The 23,066-nt window shown below is 36.0% G+C and overlaps 1 protein-coding gene and 1 long non-coding RNA gene across 3 annotated transcripts; both read right to left on the reverse strand.

Annotated features, from left to right (window-relative positions):
• Positions 14,453–17,188, reverse strand: LOC110271134. The gene is made up of 2 exons (XR_002361360.1): positions 16,367–17,188; positions 14,453–16,166 (listed from the first exon to the last, which is right to left on the reverse strand). It is a non-coding gene; the product is annotated as an uncharacterized LOC110271134 (long non-coding RNA).
• Positions 18,693–22,121, reverse strand: LOC107639499. 2 transcript variants are annotated; one of them, XM_021121355.1, is made up of 3 exons: positions 21,441–22,121; positions 21,176–21,235; positions 18,693–19,005 (listed from the first exon to the last, which is right to left on the reverse strand). In XM_021121355.1, exon 1 carries the CDS (start codon positions 21,828–21,830, stop codon positions 21,492–21,494), a length of 339 nt encoding a protein of 112 aa, XP_020977014.1. In that variant the 5' UTR covers positions 21,831–22,121; the 3' UTR covers positions 18,693–19,005; positions 21,176–21,235; positions 21,441–21,491. The 2 variants fall into 2 exon arrangements, with proteins under 2 accessions (XP_020977014.1, XP_016198495.1); XM_016343009.2 differs by lacking the exon at positions 21,176–21,235 and having other exon boundaries at positions 21,441–22,116.

The following is a 23,066-nucleotide window of genomic DNA, read 5'->3' on the forward strand; positions in this document are numbered from 1 at the left end:
GATGGTACTTTCCATGGCCAGTTGTCTTTTTTCAAAAGCTTGTAATAAATCTTCATTAGAAGATACCGAAGAATGAGTAAATTGAGAGGTTTGCTGCTGATTGTTCGGTGGTCCTTGGTTTTGCCTCAGGTGAGGTGCTCGGTAAGGTTGATTTTGCTGCCTGTTGTTGTTATTATTCCACCTCTGATTTCCATGATTATCTCTGCTTCCCCTGTTATTGTTGTCCCTCCAATTCTGGTTTGAATTGTCCTGCCATCCATGGTTATTATTTCCACTTTGATTATACCCTTGGTTAGGGCGGTCATAGAAGTTGTGAGTGGATGCCACCATGTTGTCTTCTTGTTGGAGCTGCGGGCATTTATCAGTGTAATGGCTGTAATCAGCACAAATTCCGCAAATTCTTTGTGGAACTAGTTGTTGGTTTTGCTGCGGTTGAGTTTGCTGAGCTTGTTGATTCAACTGCATTTGCTTCAGCAGGTTGGTCATCTCACAGATGCTTTGAGTTAGAGCAGCAGTCTCTCTGCCAGAAGATACTTCTGCAACGGCTTTTGAACGGCCTTGCTTCTGTCTGTGGTTCCGAGTAGATTCAGCTAAATCACTGATCAATTGCCAAGCTTCATCAGTGGTCTTGTACTTTTTCATAGACCCATTGCTGGCACTTTCCAATGTGGTCTTATCTTGGGGCCTCATACCTTGTGTGATATAGCTGAGTAGCACGATCTTGTCAATCATGTGGTGGGGGCATGCTTCCAGAAGATTATTAAAGCGCTCCCAGTATTCAAAGAGAGTCTCATTGTCATCCTGAACAATTGTAGAGATATCCTTCCTCAGTTTATCAGTAACTTCAGATGGAAAGAATTTCTCTAGAAACTCCTTTCTGAGTGTATCCCAGTTGGATACATTTGCTATAGGTTGAGTATAGTACCACTCTCTTGCTTTTCCCTCAAGAGAGAACGGAAAAGCTTTCAGCAGAATATAAGTTTCATCAGTGCCATCACGCCTGACAGTAGAACAGGCTGCCTGGAAATCTCTCAAGTGCTTGATAGGCTCTTGAGCAGGTAGGCCATGAAACTTGGGCATCAAATTTAACAGTGCGGTCTTTATTTCAAAATCTGTAGCTACTGCTGGATGATGTGCTTGAAACGGTTGCATTGTAAAATCAGGAGCTCCTTCCTCCTGAATGGTAACTCTTCTAGCTGCCATGTTTTCTGCACGTAAAACAACCGAATCAGTAGAATGGGGGCTGGTTTCTTCCTCAGATTCACTTTCAGATCTGCCCTCAGAGCGGGCTAACCTACGCTGTTCTCGCCTTATTCGTGAAATTGTTCTTTCAATTTTAGGATCGAATATTAGCAAGCGCGGATCAGGAAGTGAACGTATCATTTGACGGAAGAAACATGCAGCTCATAGTAGCAAAATTAAATAAAATGCAAATAAATAAATTCTAATTAATAAAATTAGCACTCTATTGCAACTCCCCGGCAACGGCGCCAAAAATTGATGGGAAGCAGAAGCTGGTGAATTAAAAATTTATTAAAATGGTTACGTTGCAAGTATAGTTCTTAACTCACCAAAAATCTGCCTATCAATTTAGAAATATGTCACAGAGAGTTTAAATTAAAATTACTGGGAGTTTTAAGTCCCAGGTCATCTCCCAACGAGTTGCAGAAAAGTGTGCTGTTTTATTAATCAGATGTTCCAAGAAGTTGAGCTAAGTAAATTGGAATTTAAATTGAGGAATTTTAAATAATATAAATAAAATCCTTGAATGGTAATTGATTAGTTAGAATCTCTATCATTGATGGAGTGATTTTTAAGATTGATTTATAATTAACGGTTACTCTGTTTGGTTACCCTTTACTAGGTAAGGGAAAGTCAAACAAGTTGGAATGCCAGATCTGTTCACAAGTTGCAACCCACTTAGTTCAAAGGGATTGGCATTGGTGACAGGATAGCAATCCAACATTTAACCCAACTACAAATTTTTTCCTTCAATCCTTCCAACTCAAGAGTTCTTTTTAATCAACTCCCCATCAAGTAAGGAAACTACTCACGCATTGTAAATAAAGAATCCATAGCACATGAAAGGGAATTAAAAGAAGACATGATTATTGGAATTGAAATTGAATTAAAAAGAAATAATCCTTGCATTAATTAATCATAAAAGCATTCAAATACAAAATTGAACAAAGCAAAGAACATGGAAGAATGAAACCAAGTTAAGAAAACGAACTAGAATGACGAAGTCTTGATGAGGGAAATAACTCTTCTCAATGTTCCAATGCTCAGATCAATTCAAAATTAGAATCCTAAAAACCTAGAGAGAAAAACCTAAGAGAGTGAAAAACTAGATCTAAAAACTACTGAATGAATGTCTCTGTTGTTTCTGCATATTCACTAGATCGCGTCGTCCATGCGGACGCGTCGCTTGCGCTTTTTCCTCTCCACGCGTTCGCATCGTCCACGCTACCGCGTCGCTTGCGCTTTCCAATCCGTGCGGCCGCGCAAGCCATGTGGCCGCGTCACTGTGATTTGTGCTCATTCGCGCGGTCGCGTGAGCCATGCGAACGCGTCACTTCTCGCTGGTTATCTCCTCAAATTCTTGTGTTCCTTCCATTTTTGCTAGCTTCTTCTCCAATCTCCATCTCATTCATGCCCTATAAAGCCTGAAATACTTGACACACAGATCATGGCATCAAATGGAATAAAGGAGAATTAAAATTAAATAATTAAAGTCTCTAGGAAGCAATTTTCAAACATGTACTGAATTTAGGAAGGAAATCTAAATGCATGCTAAATTGATGAATAAGTGGGTAAGGATCATGACAAAACCACACAATTAAACATAATATAAACTATAAAATAGTGGTTTATCAACGTGCCTTAGGAGGATGCTGATGAGAAGCCACCTGTTGTGGACTGCAAGAAGATCATTCCTCACAGCAGAAACTTTCTGGCTTTAGGCCACAGACCTTCATTCCTTACTGCTTCTAATGAGACAGCCACACCTTCAGCTGGCCCCTCTTCTTCCACTGCTGCACCTGCCCCACCCACTGCACCCCCCACCTGCTCCTGAGCCTATTTACCATTTGGTGCATCGCCTCTTCGCCCGATTGGACCGTATGGAGCGTCGCAACAAGCGACGCTATGAGCACCTCAAGTTGATGATCCGGTCCGGCGGCGACATCCCCTCCGAGCCTGACACCCCTTCTGACACATCTGAGGCAGAGGCGAGCGCTCATGAGGAGGAGACACAGACCCAGGCAGAGCAGGCAGGACCACAGCAGGCTGCGCCATAACAGGAGGAGCCACAACAACTTTAGGTCGCCGATACAAAGATTCCTATCCAGTCAGAGCCTCCTCTACAGCAGACAGATCCTCCTACCCTCATCCAGTCTGCAGATCCTCCGACCACCACCGCGACTCCAGCAGCCCATCCTTCCAGTGACGACACTCCTTCACACCCGGCTTGAGAGCATCGAGGATGATGCTTTACTTTAAGTGTGGGGAGGTCGCCATCTCTGGCGCATTTTTTGGTGAACTACTACAGACTCTTTCATTTTATTTTGCTTATTTTTCTGTATTTTTATCTTTATTTTTATTTTTATCTTTCAATACTTATACATTGTTCTTTTCATGTATTTTTACTCTATTTTTCTACATTTTGCACTTTAGTTCATGTTTTAGCCATTTAGTTTAGTTGCAATTCTAACTTAGTAGTTATAGAATATGTGGATTAATTAGTACAGTTTATCCTTTTAGCATATGATAGTTTGATTTAAATTGAAAATAAAAAGGAAGTAAACTAGAGACTTTAACATAATCAAAACAATCCACACACCTTGTATATAGAACATAACATATTAGTTAGTTAATAATATTTCATCAAGGAGGAACACTAAAACTTTAAAGCCACCCAAAAATGATTATATTGAGAATAATGGAAACTCTTAATTTTTACTTACATGACATGTATAACTGATATATAAGTTTTGAGCTAGAGAACACACAGCCTGTGAGTTTTGAGCTTAATTGTATGGTTACATTTAAACCATCATTTTTATTCCTGTGTGTTTCGCCCTTCTTTTTATTCTAATGTTCTTTACTTTATTTTAATCTATATGTCCGATTGTAGAATATAGATACATACCAAGAAAGTGATTGAGGCTATCATTTGAATTTTTCCTCACTTATCCCAAATTAGCCTACCTTTTACATCACCCTTGTTAGCCCCCTTGAGCTTTTTAATCCCCTCTTGTTCTATAAACCACATTACTAGCCTTAAGCAGAAAAACAAATAAATCCCAAGTTGAATCCTTGGTTAGCTTAAGATAAGGTATTGTGTATAAATTAAGTGTGGGGAACTTTATGGGAACATGGATGATAGAAACAAAGGTAGAAAGTTAAAAAGAATAAAAATATTCAAAATAAAAATTTTTGGGAAGCATGCTCATGTGAAATCAATTGAATTACCATGTTTTAAAAAAAAGTTTTTACTTTTGGTATTTAATTAAGGGGATACAAAAATTCTCCAATTGCAAAATAAATGCACATGGGATAAAATTAAAGTTAATACATGAGCTTGCAACACAAAGTGAGAAAAGTTGAGCAAAAAGGTTAAGAAACTTTGAATTGCTAAATGTATATATTATGTGAGATCTTAGACTAATCAAGGATTCAGTTATTAGCTCACTTAGACTTATACATATACCCTTACCTTTACCTTAGCCCCATTACAACCTTGGAAAGACCTCATGATTTTTGTATACCTATATTCTATAATTGTTGATTGGTTAGATGAAGAACAAAGTTATAGAAAGTAAGGATAAAAAGAAGAATAGAGTGATTAACCCAATAAACACTGAGTGACTAGAGAGTAAACACATAATCCAGTGAGGGTTCAATAGCTCATCACCATATATATCTGCTTAAATTGTTAATTGTCTTGTAAGTTTGTAAAATATTTTACCCATCTCAATTGTAAAAGCGCTTTAACATTATCTAAGGTTGGCTATGCATATATGATTCCTTGAGAATGTGAATTAATTTAACTACATGTAAGTTTTATATACAAGTAAATGACAATTAGAATTGCATGATCCATTTAGGTAGTTGCATTTAGGATAGATTGCATTGCATGAAATTCCACCACTTTAACCTTATCTTACTCTTTATCTTGGACTTAGCATGAGGACATGCTATTGTTTAAGTGTGGGGAGGTTGATAAACCTATATTTTATGACATATATTGTACTCAATTCAAGAGATTTATTCAATCCTTCACCCACTTATTCATGTAAATTGCATGGTTTTACTTTCCCTTCCTTATTATGTGATATATGTAAAATACATGTTTCCTATGCTTTGAAATTATTTATTTTAATTACTCTTTATTACCATTCTATGCCGTGATTTGTGTGTTGAGAAGTTTCAGATCCTTTAAGGCAGGAATGAGTTAAAGGATGGAAAGGAAACATACAAAAATGGAAGGAAAGCACAAAATGGAGTTTTTGAAGAAACTGGCAGCGACGCGAACGCATGGACAATGCGGCCTGATGACAAGTCATCTTAGCCTAGTTTCACTAGTCTTTTTCTTTTGTTTTCAAATGCATTATGCACTTTCTTGAGCCATAAGCAAGCCAATTAGGTAGATTTTCATGCTTCCTTTGATTTAATCAACCATAGATGAATTAATGCAATTTCATGAGGTTTTATGCTATAATTATCACATATTATGAAAGAATGAATATCTCATGATTTTGAGCATAGCTTTGATGTGTTTGGTTTATTAATGATAGGTGAAGAAAGCTTGGAGAAAGGTTGAAGTAAGAAGGAATGGCTAGGAGGAAGAAAGGACAAAAAGTTTGAGCAAAAGTTTGCCTCAAACTTTAGCTCAAACTTTTGGAATAAGTGAAAACGAACCAGGGAGCAAAAAGCTTGAGCAAAAGTTTGCCTCAAACTTTTGAGGCAAACTTTTGGCACCACAAATCAACACCCTGGAGAGCAAAAGTTTGCGCCAACGTTTGCCTCAAACTTTTTGGCAAACGTTGGCGCCATGAACAACACACCCTGGAGAGCAAAAGCTTGCGCCACTACAACAATATAGACTATTTTTAAGGATTATTATGTGTCAAAAAATAAATTTTGACACTATTTTAATTATGAAAATATGTTAATAAAAGTTTTGTCAAAAATAGTATTTTTAACATATAAGTAATTGTAAAAAAAGTTTAAATCTTATTTTGATAAATATTGGCCATCAAAAATGATTTGTTAGAAAAATTTGAGAATATATTTTTTGTGATACTTATTAACTGTCAAAAATACTATTTATTTTGACATTTATTGACCATAAAAAATTCTTAACAAAAAAATTTTAACAAGGAATGAGATGAGATCTTGAAACTGAAGAATAAACTGAGATTTTGAAGATGAAGAATGAGTAATATGATCCCAAACTGAGAGCAGTGTGATGCCAAAATTGACGGAGTTCAACGAAAAAAAGGAATAATGGAGTATGTTGAAAACAAATGAGTGTCAAAATTGAGGAATAATTTTCTACAATCAAATTATAAATAAAAAACATAGAAAATTTGACATTTGTAATATTTGTAAAAAATATATATTAATTTTTACACTTAACTATGACTGTTAAAAAAAATCATGTTAAAATAGCTCTCTTTTCTTGTAGTGCGCCAACGTTTGCCACAAACTTTTTGGCAAACGTTGGCGCCATGAGTGTGCAAGGGGGAGCCAACGTTTGAGCAAAAGTTTGACCCCAAACTTTGGCTCAAACGTTGGTAGCAGCAAGGATGGGGTGGCTGATATGAAAAGTTTGAGTAAAAGTTTGCCTCAAACTTTTACTCAAACTTTTACTCAAGCTTACATGATTCCAAACCCGGTTCACTTCGGTTCTTCTCCAAACTCTAAGAGCAATCAACCAAGGCCTCTATCAACCCAATTCCATCAAGAGCAAAGGCCCAATTGAAGGCTTGAAGACCATTTGAAGAAAGTGTATAAATAGCATAGGATTTAAGTTTTTGGGGAGCTTTCCTTTTAGTTTTCATAGAGAGTTTTCGGAGAGCTTTTGGTGTTGAGTGAATTTTAATTTCTAAGTCTCGGGGAAGGAGAATTGAATTCCCTTCCTCTTAGTTTTCTTGCTTTCAATTTCAATTACAATTGTTTTGGATCTTGGGTTAGAGAATTGAAGGAATTCTGTTTCAATCTCATCCTGAGACCCTCTGTTTCTTTACGGCACAATTGAATTTAAATTTCTGATAATTGCTTCTTCATCTACTTTCTCTGCAATTTACATTTCCTTTGCAATTGCTCTTGTTGGATCTAGGAAGGCATTGAGATCTAGACTTGGTTATCTAGTCTCTTGGGTCCTGAGATCTGAATCATCATTTTACATTCTCTGTTTACTGCTTTCAAATTCAATTCAATTCATCTTCCACTCTTATGCTTGTTGCAATTTTACTTTTCCTTGTTTAATTTCTGCAAATCCAATTCCCAATTCCCTTTACAGTTCAAGCCATTTACATTTCTTGCACTTTAAGATTCTGCAATTTACATTTCTTGCGTTCTAAGTTTCTGCCATTTAATTTCTTATTCTTTAAGATTCAGCACTTTACATTTCAGCTCTCTTTAATTTCATGCAAATTTCCCACTCCCTTTATTTTTCATGCAATTTAATTTCTGCAAGTTACAAATCACTCAACCAAATCTTGATTCGCTCGACTAAATCAACCACTGAACTAAAATTGCTCAATCCTTCAATCCCTGTGGGATCGACCTCACTCCCGTGAGTTTTTATTACTTGATGCGACCCGGTGCACTTGCCGGTGAGTTTTGTGTCGGATCGTTTTCCGCACATCAAGTTTTTGGCGCCGTTGCCGGAGATTGATTAGATTGACAATGATTAAGTGAGGTGGTGATCTAGATCTAGCATTTTTATTTTCTGTTTCTCTAATTTTTGACTTGCACACTAACTGTTTGAGACTTTGTCTCTACTAACTCCCACTGCACTCAAGCTACAGAGTGCTCTGTGTATCTCTGTTGTTTTGGTTGTATGACATGAACCAGGAGAGAGTTCTCCACCTCTGGAATTTTTGAAGAAGGGCACCAAGAAATGGAGGAGACCGGAAGGAAGTCCAGAGTGAGAGGAGAAAATCAAAGGCAGCAGGATTTTCAACCTCCATGGTCAAAGAATGGAGGATGTCAAGCTAATGACAATAAAGAAGCGCTTGTTGGGAGGCAACCCAACCTGAGGTAGTTTTCTTTTCATAGCTATTTTAATAAAAAAAAAAAAGTTAATTAGCTTTACCTATATTGCAAGAAGCTAAGTTTGGTGTTGCACACCAAAACAATATAAAGGAGAATGAAGGATTCTAAGTTTGGTGTTCCACCAAAATCTCATTTAAAAACATATTCTCACCTTCTGCATAATGCCAGCTTCAAGCAGTTAGATAAACTAGTTAACTATTTTGCTATTCTTTAGTTTTCAGTTTTGTCACTCTTGAAAAAGAAAAAGAGTTTCACACATGGTTAGTCTGATGCATGAGAACCATTGGCAAGGTACTAAGTTTGGTGTTCCCACACCAAAGTAAGTTCAAAGGCCCACAAATAACTCATGCATGCTAACCATTTTTCAAGTGCTTGGGAACAAGCAACTTTCAATATCATTGCAGGGGATCATACAAGCTTTTGGAAGAATTAAGCATCATCAACCAAAGAGATGAAAGAGGAATGTGAGGATCAGTGATGATGATGGTGAGGAGTAAAGCAAGCGAACTCCAAAAGGTTGTATTGTTAAGTGATTATTTTAAACACTGCTATGATTGAGAGTGATTTGGTTTCCCTGTCTGTCTGTCTGTCTGGTATAGTTTCTCTGTAATTCAATAATTAAGATGCTTGATTATTCACAACACTACACTTTTCAAACTTGTTTGCACTCAATATTTCAAAAATGCATCACATGAAAGTTCTTTGAAAAGAAGGATTGAGGAATCAAACAATTTTGAGGCAAGCAAAAGATTAGGAGAAGTGGTGGTTCTAGTTGTATGATTATGTATTGAGGTTGCATGCTTTTGAAAACTTGCATGGGAGCTCATAGGCAGGACATGAAGTTCAAAGAAGTATTGTAGAGATTCTCAAAAATCTATTGATCCAAGAAGCAGCAAACAAAACAAAAGAAAATAAAGAAAATACAAAAGCAAAAAGAACATGGCCCAAGGCTCTGAGCATCAATTACTAGGCAGAAAAAGAAAGAAGAAACATTTGTTTTCAATAGGTTTTATGCACTTTCTTGAGCCATAAGCAAGCCAATTGGGTAGATTTTCATGCTTCCTTTGATTTAATCAACCATAGATGAATTAATGCAATTTCATGAGGTTTTATGCTATAATTCTCACATATTATGAAAGAATGAATATCTCATGATTTTGAGCATAGCTTTGATGTGTTTGGTTTATTAATGATAGGTGAAGAAAGCTTGGAGAAAGGTTGAAGCAAGAAGGAATGGCTAGGAGGAAGAGAGGACAAAAATTTTGAGCAAAAGTTTGCCTCAAACTTTAGCTCAAACTTTTGGAATAAGTGAAAACGAACCAGGGAGCAAAAAGCTTGACCAAAAGTTTGCCTCAAACTTTTGTGCAAACTTTTGGGCAAAAAGCTTGAGGAAAAGTTTGCCTCAAACTTTTTGGCAAACTTTTGGCACCACAAATCAACACCCTGGAGAGCAAAAGTTTGCGCCAACGTTTGCCTCAAACTTTTTGGCAAACGTTGGCGCCATGAACAACACACCCTGGAGAGCAAAAGCTTGCGCCAATGTTTGCCTCAAACTTTTTGGCAAACGTTGGCGCCATGAGTGTGCAAGGGGGAGCCAACGTTTGAGCAAAAGTTTGACCCCAAACTTTGGCTCAAACGTTGGTAGCAGCAAGGATGGGGTGGCTGATATGAAAAGTTTGAGTAAAAGTTTGCCTCACACTTTTACTCAAACTTTTACTCAAGCTTACATGATTCCAAACCCGGTTCACTTCGGTTCTTCTCCAAACTCCAATAGCAATCAACCAAGGCCTCTATCAACCCAATTCCATCAAGAGCAAAGGCCCAATTGAAGGCTTGAAGACCATTTGAAGAAAGTGTATAAATAGCATAGGATTTAAGTTTTTGGGGAGCTTTCCTTTTAGTTTTCATAGAGAGTTTTTGGAGAGCTTTTGGTGTTGAGTGAATTTTAATTTCTAAGTCTCGGTGAAGGAGAATTGAATTCCCTTCCTCTTAGTTTTCTTGCTTTCAATTTCAATTACAATTGTTTTGGATCTTGGGTTGGAGAATTGAAGGAATTCTGTTTCAATCTCATCCTGAGACCCCTCTGTTTCTTTACGGCACAATTGAATTTAAATTTCTGATAATTGCTTCTTCATCTACTTTCTCTGCAATTTACATTTCCTTTGCAATTGCTCTTGTTGGATCTAGGAAGGCATTGAGATCTAGACTTGGTTATCTAGTCTCTTGGGTCCTGAGATCTGAATCATCATTTTACATTCTCTGTTTACTGCTTTCAAGTTCATTTACATTTCTGTTTCAAGATCCGATTCAATTCAATTCATCTTCCACTCTTATGCTTGTTGCAATTTTACTTTTCCTTGTTTAATTTCTGCAAATCCAATTCCCAATTCCCTTTACAGTTCAAGCCATTTACATTTCTTGCACTTTAAGATTCTGCAATTTACATTTCTTGTGTTCTAAGTTTCTGCCATTTAATTTCTTGTTCTTTAAGATTCAGCACTTTACATTTCAGCTCTCTTTAATTTCATGCAAATTTCCCACTCCCTTTATTTTTCATGCAATTTAATTTCTGCAAGTTACAAATCACTCAACCAAATCTTGATTCGCTCGACTAAATCAACCACTGAACTAAAATTGCTCAATCCTTCAATCCCTGTGGGATCGACCTCACTCCCGTGAGTTTTTATTACTTGATGCGACCCGGTGCACTTGCCGGTGAGTTTTGTGTCGGATCGTTTTCCGCACATCACGGCCGCATGCCCAGTGCGAAAAGGCAGCGACGCGAACGCGTGACTGACGCAAACGCGTGCCTTAAGCAGAACACAGATGACGCAGACGCATGACCAAAGCGAACGCGTGACAAGGAAAACTCCAGATGACGCGAGGCACCGTTTTCTTCTTTTAAAAACTTTTCATTACCAGTTTCATTAGCCTTAACCTTTTTCAAAAGAAGATCATTTTCTGTCCTCAATGCCTCATTTTCTTTTTTACATTTTGCATACTTATCCAAGATTTTCTTAGAGTTCACAGAAATGTCTTTGATAATGTAGTGCAGTTAATCAATAGATAAGTCAGAAAGATCTACCTCATCTTCATCATTATGATCTGCCATCAGACATAGTTGAGCTTCTTGATCTGAGCTCTCTGAGCTGGTGTCGTTCTCCAAGTCCTCCCATGTTGCCATCATCACCTTCTTTTTGTCTTTCTTGAATTTTTCGCCTTTCTTAAGTTGAGGGCAATCTGACTTGAAGTGACCAGGTTCCTTGCAGTGATGGCATGTGAACTTGACTTGATCTTTCTTGACGTCTTTGGATGAAGAGCTTCCTTTGCCTTTGCTTTTGTATCTTAGTAATCTTCTCATTTTTCTTGCAAAGAGCACCATTTCTTCATATGAGAAACTGTCATCAAATTCTTCTCCCTGGGCTGTCATTCTTGATTTTAGTGTTATACTTTTCTTTTTACCATCTTTGTCTTGAGACATGTGAGTCGTTTCATAGGCCAGCAGTTTGCCTCTTAGCTCATCATAGGTGATTTTGATCAAATCATTCCTTTCAGAGATGGTTGTGCTTTTTACTTCCCATTTCTTAGTAAGACTTCTCAAGATCTTTCTTACTAGAGTTTCTTCAGAGTAGTTCCTTCCCATGGCGTCCAGATTATTGATGATTATTGAGAACCTTTTGAACATTTGATTGATGCTCTCATCCTCCTTCATACTGAACATTTCATACTCCTTCATCAGCATGACAATTCTGATTTTCCTCACTTGCTTAGTGCCTTCATGAGTGAGTCTGAGCTTGTCCCATATTTCTTTAGCCGTTTTGCATCTTGACAATTTTCTGAACTCTTCAAAACTAATTGCGCAGTGCATCAGGTTGATTGCCTTGGCATTGAGTTCAACCTTCTTCTTTTCTTCATCTGTCCATTCACTATCTTCCTTTGCCACAACTTCTCCATCAGCATTCTGTTTAGTGGGAACATCTGGTCCATTGAAAATGATCTTCCAGATGTTGTAGTCGATTGACTGCATGAAGATTCTCATTCTTTCCTTCCAGTAAGAGTAGTTGTTGCCATTAAATAGGGAGGTCTATTATTAGACTGCCCTTCAGTGAGAGTGAAAGCCACGATGTTGGGACTCAGTTATTGGCCATGGATCTTTGCTCCAAGCTGTGAAGCTTGACTCTTTGAGACCTTGCTCTGAATACCAATTGATGGTTCTAGTTGAACTTGAGAAGGGGGGGTTGAATCAAGTTAGCTTAAAACTTAAAGTTTCAAACTCTGTTTCAGCAGTAGCTCGAGTTGCAGGAGATTATTTCATTTTATCTCATACGTAGAACCAGTTAAAAGTATGGAAGAGAAGATGAAGACCAGCATGTATCCTGGTTCGGATTCTTTGTACAATGAATCCTACATTCAGTCTCCACCACAAACCATGGTGAGATTTTCACTAATCTTTCACATATTACATACACCAATACTATTGAATTTCTCCCTAATCCAACTAGTATCTACCCCCTAAACTTTCAACACCAAAGCTTAGCTTCTCATAGTGCTAACGCAACTAGGAAGGGGAATCTACACAGATTCAGACTCACCAAGTGCTCACCCAACTTGGCAAAGGGAAACTAATCCTAGCTCAACAACTCAATACATCAGAAATCAGTGGCTATTCTGCATCACTCATGTCTTTTCTCTCTTGGCTTTTTAACCTCTCAATATTTGCCTTTTCAAAACAGAAAATGACACAAGACAACCATAACACAAAGATCAAAAATTAAGCTCGAGTAGAAGAAAAAGATTCCAACTCTATGTTAGAGATGGTGCTTTAAGTGTGTGCTCTCTTTTTCTTTCTTTTAAATGATGGAATGAGGCTTGTTATATATCTTCATCTTGCCTTCATTTTTGCCCCACAACCACAACGTGCTTGCTAGTGTGCCTAAGGGATGGCAAGGCAACGTGCATCTTGCTGGTATTGCGCCCAGCAAGCCTTTGGGCAACTCGAGTTTCAGCAGCACGACACCCCTCCCCCCTATAATAGGCTGCCGAGCCATTACCAAAGTGCCACGGGTAGACGTCCTTTTCCGTGAGGAGACATACTCAAGGAAAGTGCTCTAGAGGTCGAATTTGATGCCGTTTTTTGCAACAACCTCTAGAAAAATAAGATCTTTCCATCCTCCAAATTTGGTGAATTTACACCGTGTGGATTTTTTTTGATGATTTTTTTACCGCCCGGAAAGCCGGAAATTCAAAAAAATTGAAAAACGGAGCAAACGTGTGATTTTTGACCTGGATTTTTTTGTGCAGCCTTCACATAATATTACCAAGGTTCCCTCAAAATTTCACGAAAAATGCACGAGCCAATTATGAGATATGAAAATTTGGCCCCTCCGTTGCAACGCTCCGAGCCATCGTTGCAACGGCGGGTGCCTCCGTGGGGGGCGGGGGAGCCCGGCGGCACACCACAACCACAACGTGCTTGCTAGTGTGCCTAGGGGATGGCAAGGCAACGTGCATCTTGCTGGCATTGCGCCCAGCAAGCCTTTGGGCAACTCGAGTTCCATTTCCTTGTACCAGCTGCTCGTTGGAGCTGTCCCTGCTGGCATGCAGTGCTTTCTTCATCCCGCTCCACCACCTCTGCTATCCGAGGAGCTCGACCACTACCTCTGTTGTCCTTTGTTTTTCTTCCTTCCTTGGCATGCTCTTCTTTTTTTTTTCATTCTGCTCCATTTTCTTGCTGCTACTGCTCTATGCAAGTTGGTGTTTTGCTTAACCACGATCCAAGTATTACTCAGCTGATGTTCTTGGGTTAGTGGGTGTCCTAGTGTCCTTTCTTGCTTTTACAGAGCCACACCTGTCCTTGCATGATATAGCTGTACTCATTTGCTTTTAGCAAATACATATCCATTTATTTTGCTGAACGGAGCTATGAGGAGCATTGGCTCTTTTACATGGCTGAAGTATATGCTAGCCTTGGGCTGTGAAAAAACTAATTAATGGACCTGCCACAATAAAGCACACATTAAACAATATTGGGCTTTCAACCCAAATAAATATTTGTCATCATAAATTTACCCAAAATCAAACTAGGCTTAACAGTAAGAAATTGCCTTATGTGTTAAGAGACTACCTGCTGCGGGTGCCTCCGTTGGGGGCGGGGGAGCCCGGCGGCACACCACAACCACAACGTGCTTGCTAGTGTGCCTAGGGGATGGCAAGGCAACGTGCATCTTGCTGGCATTGCGCCCAGCAAGCCTTTGGGCAACTCGAGTTCCATTTCCTTGTACCAGCTGCTCGTTGGAGCTGTCCCTGCTGGCATGCAGTGCTTTCTTCATCCCGCTCCACCACCTCTGCTATCCGAGGAGCTCGACCACTACCTCTGTTGTCCTTTGTTTTTCTTCCTTCCTTGGCATGCTCTTCTTTTTTTTTTCATTCTGCTCCATTTTCTTGCTGCTACTGCTCTATGCAAGTTGGTGTTTTGCTTAACCACGATCCAAGTATTACTCAGCTGATGTTCTTGGGTTAGTGGGTGTCCTAGTGTCCTTTCTTGCTTTTACAGAGCCACACCTGTCCTTGCATGATATAGCTGTACTCATTTGCTTTTAGCAAATACATATCCATTTATTTTGCTGAACGGAGCTATGAGGAGCATTGGCTCTTTTACATGGCTGAAGTATATGCTAGCCTTGGGCTGTGAAAAAACTAATTAATGGACCTGCCACAATAAAGCACACATTAAACAATATTGGGCTTTCAACCCAAATAAATATTTGTCATCATAAATTTACCCAAAATCAAACTAGGCTTAACAGTAAGAAATTGCCTTATGTGTTAAGAGACTACCTGCTTTTCTATTAATGAAGAAGCCAGTTCTCAAATTTCGTCATCTTCCTCATTTGATTGAATTTTTCTTTTGCTGCTGCTGCAGCATGTTTTACTTTCTCCATTTTGTTATCATCTACCTTCTATGAACCATAATCTACTTTTGTGCCTTTTTCTAATTGATCTTTTCCTATCATATTGCCTTATGTGTTAAGAGACTGGCTGCTTTTTTATTAATGAAGAAGCCAATTCTCAAATTTCGTCATCTTCCTTATTTGATTGAATTTTTCTTTTGCTGCTGTTGCAGCATGTTTTACTTTCTCCATTTTGTTATCATCTACCTTCTATGAACCATAATCTACTTTTGTGCCTTTTTCTAATTGATCTTTTCCTATCATCATATGAAGGTTATAATCTTTTACATTAAGTCATTAACTGATATATATATATATATAACACCCAAAATAAAAACTAAAAATTAAATTAAAAAAAAAAGAATCATTCTGAGTTAGACCTTTATTCATACATACACCACTTATTAATCTACAAATATGACTATATTTATTTTCTACTAAATGTTTTTGGACATTGAAAAAAAAGGAGACTTGTTCTTCTAACATTTTCAGCACCAGAAATTGAAGTTCAGCAGCTTGTCTCACATGGGAGGCAACTTTCGTTATAAATATAGGTGAGACCGGAGCTTCACCTTGTGATTATTACTTAATAAACTTTGCCAAAATAAAGAACTCAAAAATAATGTTAGGACAAAGTTTCCCAGAACGGTATTTATTCTAATATTTTTTATGTGTATAGATTGTAAAATTTTTTGAGAATGGAGCAAGCATACCAAGTTTTGGGTTAACACGGCAAGTCCTCTCTTCCTCATCTCTTTGGTTTCCTTGATACTCAGGCCCTCAATTGTTGTTTTAATCAATCTAGGATAGATAGGTTCATATGGTTTCCACAGCATGAGAAAATTACAGGCCAGTGTTTGGAATTATAGTTCCTGTCTCTGTATAATATAATTGTAAATTCTTGATTAACTGTTGCTTTAAGGGGACACCCTGTACAGGATAACTTAGTTTTAGGACCCACCGTTACATAATAAAGATTATACTAATGCCCATCTATGAAAAAAATATTACATCACTAAATTTAAAAATAAAAGATATAAAGACAAAATGTGATCACTTGGAGATAGTCAAAAGAAATGTATTAGAATAAAAAAAAAGCCAAAATCCAAGAAAAACCTCCGTAAACATACTTGCATTAGACTCAAAATCTCAACTTCATCACCCTATGATTTCTTGCTCAACCCGAGTTGTGGCAACTGTTTCTCGTGCCTTCAACAAAAATAAATAAACTTAGTTTGGAGGAGCAAGCCAAAGTAAAATTATATAAATTTTTAAAAAATATATAAACAGAGTTGGGAGATCATGATTATTTAAATTATATATAGCACAAACAGAAGCCATGAATATTTATATTTGTGATATTTTAGTACCAAAAAAGTTGAGCTGTCGTTAAGACTTTCATCCACCAGTTTGCAAGAACATATTGAAGCATAAACAGCAAATAGCCCAAAATAGTGGAGCAAACAATCCTGATCAGCCTAACAACAAAGTTCAACAAACTTGATTTTTTCTATTGTTTTTATCTTTTATTTCTTTTCTTTGTACGTTATTATCTACACATTCTAGAAGTTATTAGTTATGGTAAGTCACCATTCTATTAGCACCAAATTTATATTCCTCAAATTTTATAGATTCTTTACAGGTTTTGGTGAGCTGAATATTTTCTAGGAAACTTTTGTGTATATATTGATTAATACATAGACAATACAATTAGAAAATTTACCACAATTTCGCATCAATACAATCTCTATTTTATTTTCTTGTTAGTCCGTGTTCACGATTTAGGGGGGTGTGACAAACATGAAAATTTAAACCAGTAAATAAAACAAGTTGGATTTTAGGTGGAAATTTATGTAGTTAAGAATTAGACTAAGTATTCGTTTTTAAACTTTTATAATTTATTTTCCCCCAAAATATATACACACACACAAGCCAGTAGCATACTAGAGAACAAGTTCATTTTACTAAATCCTCACTACAAAATCACATAACTCCAAAAATTCGGGTTAATAGTTAAATTAGTCCCTAAAGTTGAAAAATTTTATAAAGCGAATTAGTCCTTCAAAGATTAAAAATTAATTATTTTTTTTCTTTCATAACTCGATTAATATTTTCTATCAACGATTGATGATATAAAATGTTAACTGACATCATACACGATACCTAGCATATTCAATTGGACACTAAACAAATATAGTTATAAAGATCTATCAATTTAATCTATTTTTTAATTATATAAATTCTAATCCTAATATAACTTAACGACACTAAATTGATAAATTTTCACAAATATATTTGTTTAGCGTCTAATTGGATATATTAGATGTCACGTATGATGTGAGTTAACATTCCGTATCATTAATCGTTAACGAAAATGGATTTGAATTCTCTAAATTTTGAATTTTACTTTAGAAGATAAAGTATAATCTATGACCATTTATTTCATAAGTGAGACAAAAAAAAAATATGAGAAAGAAAATATTTAATGGTGAGAGATCTCCCTTTATCCTCTAAAGTAAAAATCTAAAATTTAAAAAATATAAATTTAACGAAAACTACTAATTGAATGACTGAAGGATAAAAATCATTAATTTATAATCTTTGAAAGACTAATTTAATTAATACAATCTTTCAATGACAAATTTAAAGAACAGTCCATCTTTTAGAGCATCTCCAGTAGGAAACTCATTTCAGTTCTTATTTATGGCCCACCTGCCATAAAAAGTGACTCCACATCAGATTTTGCGTCATAACCAATAAATAGAAACTCAAAGAATCTCTCTATTCTCCATTAGAAGGAACTAACTTTAATCCCTATTGTGGTCCCACCTAATTAATTAATTAAGTAATTAAAATTAATATAATTATTATTTTTTTATATTTCCCTTTTCACTCCAATGGTAATTGAGTCCCCATATGTCAGAAGAAGAACTCTATTTCTTAGCATTGGAGTTGCTCTTATGGATTAATTTGACTATTAATCCTAAAAAATTCTCTTCATGTACTTCAATGCAAGTTTATTCATGAAATCTCCATTTATAATCCCAATAAAATTGAACATGGTTCCTCAATCTATCTCTACAAATTTATTCTCTTCAAACAGGGTACATTTATATGAAAGAAATAAAATATTTTAAGTTTCCCTAATGCATTCAAAACTTGAAAGCTTGCATTTCTAAAAACTTTAATCAATTGTCACTCTCTTTTGGTAATAATGTAAAAATATTTTTACACGTATATCTAATTATATAATATCCATGTCAGCAAAAGTAATCACCTTTTATATTAATTGCGTGAATAATCATCTAAAAAAACAAAATATAATCGAACGAATATGTAAAATGTTTTTCTATCAGTGCATCAAAATTGAAATTCCACTCTTAAACAAACTTCGCAAGTAGACAACTTACCGATTAGATCCTCAACCTCAAGCAAAATATGCTACGGAACTCAGAATCAAGATAATACCATGTTTTATTGAATTTAGGCGAAAGTATTGCTAGCAAGTAGCATCAAATGTTTCGGTTTTCAATTTACATATATGGATCATGAAAACACCAAGACATCACAGATTAAATGTGATCAGTTAAGTCCAAAACATTGTTGTCACTCACACTTTCAGTATTTGATTGTTTGAACATTCACACACTTTTTCGCCTCAAAGACCGGTAAGCCAACCCCAAGGCACCACTCTTCCACCAACAATTGTGTACGAATTCATCAGTGATCCGAAACACTTTAAATTTCAGAAGTCATATCTTTGAAAAACCTCTGCACAAATATCATTTATTATAATAACAAAAACGGAGTGACTACTCTACAGCTTCCTACAAGCCTCACAACAAGCTTTGGATTTATGTACATTATAATTTTGAACACATTGAAACATTGCATGCAAATGTTCGGTATTCTAGTTGAGTAAACTACCATTTGTATCAATGAAAGTTCAAAACGTTAACAAATCTACTTATGAATAAATGAAACTCTTTTTGCTCATGAAAGACGAAAAATTAACATTTCTACCCATAAAAGTTCGAAATATTGAAAAATCTATAAATGAATAAAATCAGTGTTTAAATACTTTTAGAAACCAACTTCTGTAGGTGCAAAACTAATTTTGTTCATTCCTAGTTAAATTTATCAGCGTTTTAAAATTTCATGGTTAGAAATGGTAGTTTACTCATTCTAACTTAAAAACCTAACAATTTTTATAAGTGATTTTTCCCATAAAAAGTTGAGAACCCAGAACAGAGCCACAAACTTCTGGTCTAGGGAAAAAACGACATATCCGATGTCAAATTAAAAGCTAAATACAGTTCTAAATAAATACACAAAAAGTATTAATCCCAAAAGTCAGCCAATGATGATGCAGCTATGCTATAGAATTCTCACTAAAAGCTTGAGTCATACTTCTTTTGATACAAATAAATCCGAAAGTACTTCTCCATTTCACCCACCTAACTCAAATCTTATGGTTTCTATCTCCCTTTGCTCCTCCAAAATTTTGGATGATTAAACCATGCTACTTTAACATTGTGACTTGTAGTATGATATTCTCACCATTGTCACATCTTTATTTTGACACCTAAACTTCCCATTATTTTCTCCCTCAAGTCCCCAAATATCATTACATCATCTGCCAAAAAAGCACCGAAGCACAAAATCCTATATCTGTATAGTAAGCACATCTAAGCTCAGAGTAAAAGATAAGGACTCGATTGACCATTGGGTGAATTTCTATAGTCGTAGAAAAAACTGGACACCCAAAATTGCATTCACATATTAGTTTGCCTATTACTTGTGCCTTTGATTGTTTAAATATGTGCAATTCAAACTTCTTTCTTCTCTAGAGCCTTCCATAAGACCTCCCTTATCACATGGCTCATAAGCTTGATCTTCTATGATATGCACAGTTTTGTGTGTCAATCCCATAATAGAGGGCCTAATTCCATGCTGAAACTAATTTAAGAAGCATGATCACCAAAGTTATTCTAAATGCTTATTTGACCATATGCCTAGTAAAAGTAGGACTTAGCAAGTCCCCCGTCACGACTAGGATTAAACATCTGAAGTGTAAAATTTAGAAACTGGATACCGGCAAGTGATCTAACGTCAATAATAACACAGGCTTTGGTTCCAAGATACAATTGGAAGCTTAGCTCCATTCTAAAAGCTAATTCGTGAGGATGGTCTAAACACGGTTATAAAGTTATCTTAAACATGTACCTAGTCAATGTGGGACTCATTCTCCCCTCTTTATTTAAATTGACATTAAGGAACTTCCCATGTCTTATAGAGCCAACTCATGTCTTCCTCACTGAGAAACTTCCATGAATCAATAGGTATATTCTCAATTCTCACTGCTATGCCATTATACATCCTCTTTGAAACTTAATTTAAGTCAAACTCTTAAATTCTATAATAGAAGGCATAGTTTCTATCCTCTTTGATATTTAGCTTAGCCAGTACTGATTTGCATAAGTAACCCTTCCATCTTTCCTTAGTGTCTTGTTTTGTAAGTTATAACAAAAGCTTTACCCTCTTTATCCTTGATTTCAATTAGTCTAACTCCCGTCTCTCTTTCTCCCTTTTTAGTACCCAAGGATTAATATATAAACTCATCAAACGCTGTAGTCATGCTTCAAGCACAGGACAGTAACAATTTCTTAAACTTCTAAGTGAACTATTACACTGTCAACATTAAATGCTGCTTCTAGGTTTTCTCTATGTCCACTTAGTGACAAAATTATGCTATTGTTTTTCAAGGTTTTCTCGTATTATAATATCAACACAATGTCAACATCTTTGTATATTAATATGGGACCTAGCCAAAGTGCTACTAGAGCAGATAACATTCTTTGAATGTTGATCTACATATTCAGCTAGGATATTTCATAAGAAAAAGAAAATTCAGCTCTTCACATTGCAGAATCACATACCTAGTCATATATCAGCGTCATTCAGCTATAATATATTTTCTTCTAGAAAAATCATTCAATCTATTCACATACCAGTATCACAATTAATTAATCACATATTGAATTAACACATTAACATAGGTATTTTATAAAAAATCATCCAAACTCAATCAAATAAACAACAAAATCATTGCTTCCCGCAGATAATTCATTAAATCATGAAAATTAATTACTAGAAAAAAAATAAAAAAGAAGAAAAACACAAGAAGTTAATAAGCAAACTCACCTCAACAGCAAGGGACCAAGCCACAGCAAAGAAGATAAAACTTTAGAAAAATCAAAAGACCTGAAGCACAGGCCTTTTACCAAGCCTCTTGATCTCTCTATCCATTTGACCAGTAATCATTAAACCAAACATCTTGTAATCACAAAGTAGTGACCAAAATGGGTGACCAAAAGTGGCTGGAACATTGCCTTCAACAAAGAAGTGACTGTACCATGCACATCCATACCCTGAGAAAGGCACAAAGAACAAGAACCACCAGCTGAATAGAAATGAACAGAGCAAGAAAAAGATGCTCAAGAGGGTCCCTACAAAGTGCCAGCGCCTAGTTGATGGCTTTGAATGTTGGGTCATGTAAAAAGCCCAGAACTCTTCCAAGCTCCTGAAATTCATGGCTTTACAGAAGAAAAAGAAAACATAGGCCAAACTGTTATAGATAAATGAATAAAAATCTGACCAAATCAGAAATTTTGACGCAAAACCCAGTTGGGGAAAAATGAGAAAAACTATGTCGGGTGTGAATTTTTGAAAGGATTGAGATAAAGGATTGAAAAGGGTGTTGTTTTGAAATCGTGGATTTTGGTTGGTAGCAAGGTTATGGAGATTTTTTTTGTGGGGTTTGGTGTGGTAGCTTTGGAAACTAACGAGGAGGTGAAATCAGAAATGGGTATTTTGATTGTGATTGGTGTTTTTGTACTTTGATTTGTATTGATCTGCGGTGACTTCAAGGTCAAGCGTTTTCTCATTTTTTTACTCTATTTTCACTTCTATTTTTTCCTTTAAATTATCTTATAAAATCAACCACTAAATTCAATCATCATTATCAAATACATATTAAAATATAAATATACATTAAAAAATAAATTAAATTATACATACATTTATACATAAATACATTAATAGTTAATTTTAATATACGAATGACATTTTTATTTTTCTCATAATTTATATAATTGAAATTAGGCCTTCACAAGTGTTGAATTCTGAAAGTTGACGCTTGGGAATGTCGAACGTGCTTCTGTAAATTTGGGCGTTGGCCCAATTTGACCTTTCAAGGATGTTGGCCACCAGACTTAGAGGGCTGGCTGACAGATGTATGTCCCAATTTGAAGAGGGTCGTCGGAAGTGTGTGCTAGCTGTCAGACTTGTGTACTGAGTTGCTGGACGTCCATGCTGAAAGTTGGGCATCCGATTTTTATGCTATTTGGGTTTGGTTGGGCCTTCTTTAGACCGTATTTGTGCTTTCTTGTTAAAAAGACTTTAATTCTTGGTTACTTTGAGAACAAAAACTCCTTAAAACACAATAATACTAAGTTACTAACACAATTTCAAATATTTGATTAGTTTTGAATTTTCACTAGAAAACATAAGAAATTTGATTAAAATCTAAGAAACCAAATAAAAAAACCTAAAAAATACTAAAGATGCCTAGGTATCACAACTTCAAATTTAAAACTTTACTTGCCCTCAAGCAAAAAGAAAAGTAAATAAAGTTTATCTTTAATGAAAAGAATTGAAATGTTTGTAAATTTAATTTCAAAAATAAAAGTGGAATTTATGATAATCCTTGTGATTATATTCAGACTTCTCTTATCTTTGATTAATTTTGTATAATTAGGAATTGAGAAT

The sequence above is a fragment of the Arachis ipaensis genome, chromosome B04 (assembly GCF_000816755.2).
Source record: "Arachis ipaensis cultivar K30076 chromosome B04, Araip1.1, whole genome shotgun sequence".
NCBI lineage: Eukaryota > Viridiplantae > Streptophyta > Magnoliopsida > Fabales > Fabaceae > Arachis > Arachis ipaensis.